The sequence below is a fragment of the Cydia splendana genome, unplaced genomic scaffold (assembly GCF_910591565.1).
Source record: "Cydia splendana unplaced genomic scaffold, ilCydSple1.2 scaffold_66_ctg1, whole genome shotgun sequence".
NCBI classification, from domain to species: domain Eukaryota; kingdom Metazoa; phylum Arthropoda; class Insecta; order Lepidoptera; family Tortricidae; genus Cydia; species Cydia splendana.
Window position 1 is genome coordinate 699,228 of NW_026946897.1, and position 9,380 is coordinate 708,607.

At 37.6% G+C, this 9,380-nt stretch overlaps 1 protein-coding gene and 2 long non-coding RNA genes across 3 annotated transcripts; 2 read left to right on the forward strand and 1 right to left on the reverse strand.

The window, feature by feature from the left end:
- The first annotated feature begins 659 nt into the window (after positions 1-659).
- On the forward strand, positions 660-1,601 carry LOC134805823 (uncharacterized). The gene is made up of 3 exons (XR_010146401.1): positions 660-1,168; positions 1,242-1,319; positions 1,564-1,601. It is a non-coding gene; the product is annotated as an uncharacterized LOC134805823 (long non-coding RNA).
- A 1,003-nt stretch (positions 1,602-2,604) lies between these two features.
- On the forward strand, positions 2,605-3,776 carry LOC134805813 (uncharacterized). The gene is made up of 3 exons (XR_010146399.1): positions 2,605-2,690; positions 2,825-2,908; positions 3,378-3,776. It is a non-coding gene; the product is annotated as an uncharacterized LOC134805813 (long non-coding RNA).
- Positions 3,777-5,983: 2,207 nt separating this feature from the next.
- On the reverse strand, positions 5,984-9,160 carry LOC134805809 (putative nuclease HARBI1). Its single transcript, XM_063779021.1, has 5 exons — positions 8,942-9,160; positions 8,661-8,852; positions 8,290-8,424; positions 6,380-6,521; positions 5,984-6,282 (listed from the first exon to the last, which is right to left on the reverse strand). Exons 1-5 carry the CDS (start codon positions 9,158-9,160, stop codon positions 5,984-5,986), a joined length of 987 nt encoding a protein of 328 aa, XP_063635091.1.
- Between the last annotated feature and the right edge of the window lie 220 nt (positions 9,161-9,380).

The following is a 9,380-nucleotide window of genomic DNA, read 5'->3' on the forward strand; positions in this document are numbered from 1 at the left end:
AATTTTATATATTTTCAACACCGAGCTAAATATTAGCCTTGTATATCATATTATCATATAGTATTATTCCAGACTTAACAACGAAACGGGTAAACATTTTATCTAGTTTTGCTTGGATGTTAATAAAATAGTATATGGCTATTACAGTGTACCAACATTAGGTGATTGTAATATTAGTTATTGAAAGCCCGTCAAAAGCATACTTTTGACACGTAGGGTTGTCTGTCGTCTAGTCGTCTGTGTCACAACACATTGTTATAAGCGAAGTAACATAATATTTTTCCGTCTGCGTTCGGGACATATTCCGTGTAATAAATTTTATCACCTCATGAAAAAAAGAGATACAAACCTATGTGATCATTGTAACAGAATAGAAGACCTAGTCCACATATTTATAGAATGCACCATAGGGCAAGTCGAGCGGAAAAACATTTTAGGAAATATGTTGGACAGCGTATTATCCTTGAATATTTTGCTTTCTCAACCGCTATCAGAAGGGGCTGAGAAAATGTTTACATATTATAAAAAATATCGCGCACTAAGGTCTGAGAGTTAGTTACACACGTGAACTCTCCTATGAGGCTGGCATCGTCACCACGAGTGTACGAAAGCCTCTATAAATATGAAGAATAAAAAAAAAAAAATAATAATATTTTTCATCACACTTGCTCAGTAAATGTGGAATTGCACGCAGGTTTAGCGGGAGTTATAGAAAAAGCGTTTTCCTTAGGGAGTTATGAAGTTTCTAGTGCCATAATTAACAGTTTTTTTTTCTTAAAACTTAATTTTCGTATCGCAAGTGTGATGAAAAACATTGTGTTTAACTCGGGGCGTAATAATATTGCAAACTCGAGTCTATAAATCGCTCCGGCAAGCCGTCGCGATTTAACTATACTCTCGTTTGCAATATTTAACTTACGCCCAATGTTGCACAATGTACTAATTATTTTGTTGCGCTCATTATTTGACAGTTGCCCTCAACGTTGCGAACGCTAAGCAGCGCTGCCATCGTTCACGGTCCCAATAATTATGTGTATCTAAATGTAGGTAATTATATAAATTGGTATTTCATGTCTGATAGCAATCTTAATTTTACAGAATGATTTAGTCGACGTGGTAATCGAAGAGACAGAGGAGGACAGTCCATCAATATTACAATTATTTCCCAGTGAGTTTAATATTATACTCTTTTTTGGACACACACAACACAGTATTATAATGCAGTGTTATTCTTATTGCAGATAACTGGAATCAACCGGGAACCTCGGCTCAATCCACATATCTTCCAGGTCTTCTTGTGGCTAGTGAAGTGAACCAGAGTAAGTATAGTATGTTTCATACTGGAAGGGTACGCGGACAGATGTCAATTAATACTATTTTGCGACATTTGGCATTTTTAGGGTATACATAGTATGGAGATGACACCCATCAACGTACCTTCCCAGTTTGAAAAATACTATAGTAGAGTCTAATGCTATCATCTCATTTAAATGTTACATTTCTTCTGTAATTTCTATAAATGTGTATAAAACGTATACATGTACTGTTTTATTTCCACTATAGCCCTCCACGGACAGGAAGATGGACTACATATGAATAGTGACAGAACTCTGACAATTTCTAGTGCTGGTGCCAGTCAGTGTGTGCTGCAGAGTAAGCATTCATAAAATCTGCCTAAGTATATATTTCATCTATGTACTATACGTATATGTCATAATGACTTATTTTTCCTTTTTGTAATTTCTGAAAAATTTGATATATTTATATTTTTGTTTTGTATTTACTAGACCTGAATGGACTGGATAGCTTTGGCGGGATCGCAGAGCTCAGAACTCAGTCGGTTGCCGGTGCTAATACTATCCGTGATGGTGGTAAGCTATATCTATTATATCAGCTAAAAGAAAAACACTAGCATCTTAGATTCCCCAATGGATTAATTGGAATACCAGATGGCAATTGAAGTTACCTATCTTATAGTTTATTCTGTGTAAGATAATTCCATATTATGCTGCTCATATTTTTATGTATGTATTAAAGAAAAAAAAATGCTGGAAGGGTACGCGGATAGATGTCAATTAATACTATTTTGCGACATTTGGCATTTTTAGGGTATACATAGTATGGAGATGACACCCATCAACGTAAGGTACGTTGATGGGTGATACTATGTATACCCTAAAAATGCCATATTACAATTATTTCCCAGTGAGTTTAATATTATACTCTTTTTTGGACACACACAACACAGTATTATAATGCAGTGTTATTCTTATTGCAGATAACTGGAATCAACCGGGAACCTCGGCTCAATCCACATATCTTCCAGGTCTTCTTGTGGCTAGTGAAGTGAACCAGAGTAAGTATAGTATGTTTCATACTGGAAGGGTACGCGGATAGATGTCAATTAATACTATTTTGCGACATTTGGCATTTTTAGGGTATACATAGTATGGAGATGACACCCATCAACGTACCTTCCCAGTTTGAAAAATACTATAGTAGAGTCTAATGCTATCATCTCATTTAAATGTTACATTTCTTCTGTAATTTCTATAAATGTGTATAAAACGTATACATGTACTGTTTTATTTCCACTATAGCCCTCCACGGACAGGAAGATGGACTACATACGAATAGTGACAGAACTCTGTCAATTTCTAGTGCTGGTGCCAGTCAGTGTGTGCTGCAGAGTAAGCATTCATAAAATCTGCCTAAGTATATATTTCATCTATGTACTATACGTATATGTCATAATGACTTATTTTTCCTTTTTGTAATTTCTGAAGAATTTGATATATTTATATTTTTGTTTTGTATTTACTAGCCCTGAATGGACTGGATAGCTTTGGCAGGATCGCAGAGCTCAGAACTCAGTCGGTTGCCGGTGCTAATACTATCCGTGATGGTGGTAAGCTATATCTATTATATCAGCTAAAAGAAAAACACTAGCATCTTAGATTCCCCAATGGATTAATTGGAATACCAGATGGCAATTGAAGTTACCTATCTTATAGTTTATTCTGTGTAAGATAATTCCATATTATGCTGCTCATATTTTTATGTATGTGTATTAAAGAAAAAAAAATGCTTTTACAGTACATATGGTCCTATTTTCCCGCACTAGTGCGTAAAATAGCACTTTTCGTGCGTATGTCAAAAGTTTAAAGGGCCATATGTACTGTAAAACGTTGTACGATACACGTGCGAAAAGGTAATGTGCAACTCGTGTCGATTTAAAACACTCCCTTCGGTCGTGTTTTAATTTATCGCCACTCGTTTCGAATTTCCTCTTTTCCGCACTTGTATCGCAAATAACTATTCTAAAAAGATAAAAAATGGTGCTAAAAGTAAATATATTTGGTCTGCTTCTTTTACAGTCCAGCATGTGTCTACTTCTGCAAATGCCAGGCAGCACATGCCGCAAAGCCTCCCGCCTGTGCCACTCACGCCACGCGTAGTGATCAGGACAGCTGCCGACGCCGCCGCAAACCGCTTGTCGGGGAGTCGCTCGCCCAGCCCGCTCACGCCACGCGTAGCTGTTGCTGGCGCCAATGCCGCTGGCCACCGCTCGCCCCACAGCCCTACGCCCCTGCCAACCCCGCCACGTCGGCGGCGAAGACGTGGTGTTCAAAATTCTAATTCTCCTGCGCAGAGGAGAACCCGCACTCAGACACAGTCAGAAATAGCGAGGCAAGCCTTTGTCAGATCTGACACCGAATGGCGTGCTTTTCAGCGAGAAACTGAGATACATAGGAGGAGGAATGAGGAACGGTGGATGGAGTTATTTGGAAATTTTACAGCTGTTGTCAATAGAATAGCAGATATTCTAGAGAATAAATAACGTTATATATTATGCCTTTACTATATTTTACTTATTCATTTCAAACAAGAATTCCGTTATCGTACCTAATGGGACCGTAATTAGGTACAAACGTACCCCCAAGTATAAAAGCGGGATTCCACCAGTGTTCTGTGCGGCACAAGCATATTCAGTACAAAAATGCCTGTGCCGCACAGAGCCGCACTGGTGAAATCCCGCCTTAACACCTGAAATAGTTATTTACGATACAAGTGCGGAAAAGAGGAAATTCGAAACGAGTGGCGATAAATTAAAACACGACCGAAGGGAGTGTTTTAAATCGACACGAGTTGCGAATTACCTATTCGCACGTGTATCGTACAACGTTTTACAGTACATATGGCCCTTTAACCTTTTGGCCGCCGGACCTAGTCCGCAAAGACGCTCACTCACACGCCAGAGCAAATTTTAAGTAAACAACTAATAAAAAGTTTAGGGATTGCAAATAGTGATATCGATATTTACAATTTATGGTAAAAATCTTCTCAGTTTGGCTTTGTTCTTAACCAACTTTAATTTATTTCGAAAATGCCAAAAATGATCAAGGTCTTTATCATTAAAAACAACCATTAATCAATATTCATGACGTATTATCACCGCACTAGGCTGTACGAGAAGTCTTTTAAACAAGACAACGGCGCGCATGGACTGCCCGCAGTGCAGACCGACAAGGACTTTTTCCGCGCGGATTAACCTTTTGGACGCCAGTGACCGATATATCCGCACCGCAGGTTCAACGCCAAAGACCGATTAATCGGCCACAGACCACAGAACAACATAGACCTACATGCATATGTATAAAGTTTAATTTCAGTTTTGTCACTTCGGTGACGTGGCGTCTGAGTGACAGCTTTTGTATTTGACACGGCGTCGAAAAGGTTAAGTAATAATAGTCTCTAGGTCAACGGCGTAAGCGCTTGTCGGTACGTAAACTTTATAAGCGTAACGGTAGAGCCGCGCATCGTGTGTCGATAATATAAAATGTAAGTACCGGAACTGCATTGGGGAAAATTACACGTGGGTTAATTGAATTGTCAATGAGTGAAAAACAATAATATCGGAAATGTTCGGGAATACATGTTTCACATTCGACATGTTCCTTAGATGAGCTTCTCAGTTCCCGTATTACATCCTCCCTTATACCATGACAATTTTTCGTCAGTTTCAAATCTCATAGTTAGGCGACACTGACTAGTCCTAGCGTCCGCCTGTACCATTCTTGTGCGAAGCGGTCACTGCAGGGTATGACTCCCCACTACACTATCATCTTAAAATGAATCTTTTGTTCTGCAAATAAACCACAAGGTCAGATTTACTTGACTGACTCTACTATCAACAGCTGAGAAGCTCCCTGAACTTCAGCTATAGTTATGCCTGTCTCTCTCGTCTCGTTTTACGTACCTATTCTAGTTACTAGTTACCACCAATTGGCATTTAACAAGTGTTCAAATTCTTAAATAAAAGCAGATTTGCGATTTGATATTTATTTTGAATATTCTCATATCGAGTTAACATTCCCATCCCTAGCTGTCTTGTATACAAGACAACGGCGACGAGGAACATGAAAAACGTTGAAATCTGGAGCAATTATTTTGATAGCCTTATTATAAAAGAATGGATTTATATAGCAGCTTTAAATGTTTTTTTTTTTTTAAACAAAGTCCTAAAACATTAACATAAGTGTAAAAAAAAATATAATTTATAATTTTTCCACATTTACCGAGCGGTTGAATATTTGTCTTGTTTACAAGACAGTGGCACCAGTGTATCGTTCTATCGTTGTCTTGTATACATGCCAACGGCGGTCAAAGGGTTTTATACATGATGGCCGCGTTGTTCGGCAAGGCGCCTGGCCAATTGATCGCGCATTGCTCTTCCCATCAATAATTCACTAGCTGCATTTTCTGTTACCAATTCCTCTCGTTCGAATAATTCTGAAAAATAATAGACTTTGTATAGTTACCGTATATATTTAATAATTATATAAGTACTATTATATTCATGGAGTGCTCCCGGTACTGGCTTTCTATACAAATACAGTACCGGAACCGGGAATTCCAGGTTCTCGCCATACAAACTCAGTACCGGGAGCATTCCCTACTCAATCTATCTTAATTATGTTTTTTATAAAAAACCTTGAGGTTCTGCAGATGACACTTCTTCGGGAAACGGCACGTTATGTTGTATAGCAAGGTTATGCAATACACAACATGCTAATATGATCCGCGAACACTTCTCTGGCCTGTAGTGCAACGCCCTCTCCTGGTGCAAACAACGCCAACGATTTTTCAAACGCCCAAAAGTGTTTTCAATCAAAACTCTAGCAGTAGTGTGTGCGGCGTTGTAAATCTCCTCTGCAGAGTCCGGGTTTGCGTCTAAATAGGGTGTCATTAACCATGGCCGTTGAGGATACCCTGAATCACCTGTTAACATAGAATAGAATATCGCTGTACCAACATCGTTACCTATAGGTACCTACATATTTAATATTACGTTGTATTGTAATTAATAGCGCCTTACCCAGAAGCCAAACAATTTCATTTCGCGTGTGCAATAGTTGCATGTGATCGTTAATGTTACTATTTTCCCAAATGAAGCTATCGTGGGCAGCTCCTCCATACTTAGCATTTACAGCTAATATTCTACATTCATGGTCACATATCTAAAAAGGAGAGATGTCTATTTAAAAGTAAAATTTTCGTAATTTTATTTAGTATTAAGTACAGTACTAATAGGATCGAGTTTTTCAGAAATGTAATTTCACCTTTTTTACTTTTGTACTGCTACTACATGCTGTCTCCTCTTGTCTTACCCTTAAAGTGCAACCAGACATGCAGGGACTCGCCGAGTGCCGAGCCGCTTATATCAAAGAAAAAAAAAAGAACTGAAGAATGTATGAAATAATCGGCTCGGCACTCGGCGAGTCCCTGCATGTCTGGCCACACCCTTATGTTTGAACATATGCTATAGTTCGTTTTTTTTAGCATTAGAAATAAGGTAAACAATCTTGATGTGTCTTTTAATTGAAAAACACATTTTAAAAATAAGTTACGGCAAATATGTAACAATTATGAATCTAATACGATCATTTATTTATATTCTTCTGCTTTCATAAGTAATAGTTATAGTCGACGCGGCGAATGATGATCCCTATGACAGTTCATTTTTGTATGGAGTGAATATCAATATCAAATGTTTCTAGACTTTTTTTGATAGGTACCTACCTACTTTTTTATTTAGAAATATAACAATTATGTAATATAAATACGTTTTTATCGTCTATTAGGTCTATCCAAAGCTATTCCAAGGACTGTCATACGGATCATCATTCGCCGCGTCGACTATATTGATTTTTAAAAAGCGTTTTTCATTTAAAAGACATGTCCATGGTCTAATAAAACATGGTCTTCTATTCCCAGAGTGACACGGGGCTACGTCACAATAACATTGCCACTTTATTTCAACATAACATGTTACATGGGTACATTATAGCTATGGTGAATAAGTTAAAATATTTCTTTATAATTTTATAATTTTCATTTATAATGTATTTTATCTTAAATTTTACAATAACACGTCATTTTTAATTATTCGTTAGCAATATCTTCCGATTCACGAAAGAAATTTCAGACGTTCGGGTAATTCTGTTTACATTACTGGCAACACAGGATAGCGCTGTCACATTTGACAATTCGGATCTAGATAACTTCATGCCCTGACCGTCATCCTTGTCGAACGCGTGTTAATTGTTATTTCCTTCTCGCTCAGTGTCAGCAGTCGCAGTGTTTTCCAAACTTTTCACGTCGTAAGCTTGGTAATTAATGTGTAACTGTGAATTAGTTTTTTAAACTTTTGTCTTGTATAGATAAATAAAGGTTAATTTATTACATTTGATTTGTTTTATTTTACTATGTTTCTACATGAATAACTTAAAATTAATACCGTTAAAATAATTTTCACCGTTGGTTAAAATTCTCCCACATTTTAAAGTTTGAGAACCTGTAAACAGCATGATGACGTAGGCCCGTGTCAGTTAGGTCATACGCGAATCTCGGAATACGGTACCAGGCGGAGTATATTATTATACCATGGACATGTCTAGATCGCTTACCTTCTTTCAAGTTTTTTGTAATGCTAAAAAAAACGAACTATCGTACGCTACTTAAAGACGGTCGATGGAACGGAAAGAGTTCAGTGTCTGTCACACACACACATACACAATCGCAAAATAATAATTCTGAAGCATATTATCATAAAGAGCACAAATCGAATTCGTTAAAGATAACATATAACAAATTCAATTCAAAAACGTATATATGCTTCGATTGCTCCTCATGAAGTTGAGGGGTTGAAGAAGTCAATATGTATTTATTTTGATTTTGATGTAATATGACAAACCCTACGACACTAATCTTACATAATAAACATACCATTTGTACATTAATCGAATGATAATGTTTCCGGCAGAAGTATAAATGTTCTTCTCCCTTGTCGGGGGTGAAAATTTTAAAATGGCTGCAATCTAAGCACCCAATCACTCCCGGGATACCATATATACTGTAGAAACTGTAAAAAAATTGTTTAGGGCTATAAGGGCTTTTCTACAAGGTACCTATTAGAGAATGTAAATAAAGAATGACAGAACTATTACGCCTACACTATAACAATCGTAAATAAAGGGTTACAGGTCCTATTACCAACATGACAACCCCTTCACTGTTCTTACTTAGAAAAAGCGGCGGTGAAAGGGCATTTAACCCCAAGACGTAAGCAGTGCTCCTGTGGGTGCATCCTGGCTAACCTTTCGTTTTGTTCTATATCTTATTTCTCGTGTGCACGGAAATTTAATATATTTATTTAACACGTTGGGGTGGTTTAGCGCCTTCGTCACTTCTTCAATGTAGACGCTGGCCGCCTCTTGAGAGAAGTGGTGCGCCTTACCTGTTACCCTCTGGTAGCTGCCATGTGCAAAAAATAATAATGCACATAAAACCTGCAAAAGTTGTTTTATTGTTGATTAAAACTTAACCTATCGTAGAATGCAAATCAAGTACATATATACGTATTATGAAACATGCTTACCTTAGCTTGAAGAGACACTCTTTGTGACCCTTTCAAGTCGGTTTCTTGGGACAATACATCGCATAGGTCAGTGAATGCCTCTTTGTGTAGACGGTAGTCTTTTATAAAGTTTGCATCACTTATATTTTGAAGCGGGTTTTCAAAAACTATGTCTCGTATGTTTGCTTGGAATCTTCCTTGCTGCCGTCTTTCGTCTTCACGCTCGGCCGTCGCAAGCATATTCCAAGCAAAATAATGCCTGGCCGCCATACCAAGTTTCTCACACGACCCGTATTTCCAATAACCTCAGTTAACAGTTGTTTGTCTAGTACAATACAAAGCGTAATGGCGGCCGAGATCACGAACCGCCAAATGATGTCGAAGAATAGGGTATTTTCCTACTAGTCAAATCAGTTACTTTTATAGAACTGTCAAAACGATTTGTAAATATGGACTTTAT

Excerpts from the sequence above, each read along its gene's own strand:
- LOC134805809 (XM_063779021.1), bottom strand. The coding sequence starts at position 9,160 with ATGCTTGCGACGGCCGAGCGTGAAGACGAAAGACGGCAGCAAGGAAGA. Across the intron at positions 8,853-8,941 it reads GAGTGTCTCTTCAAGCTAAG|GTTTTATGTGCATTATTATT; the intron begins GTAAGCATGTTT and ends CAACTTTTGCAG. Across the intron at positions 8,425-8,660 it reads GATATAGAACAAAACGAAAG|TTCTACAGTATATATGGTAT; the intron begins GTTAGCCAGGAT and ends TTTTTTTACAGT.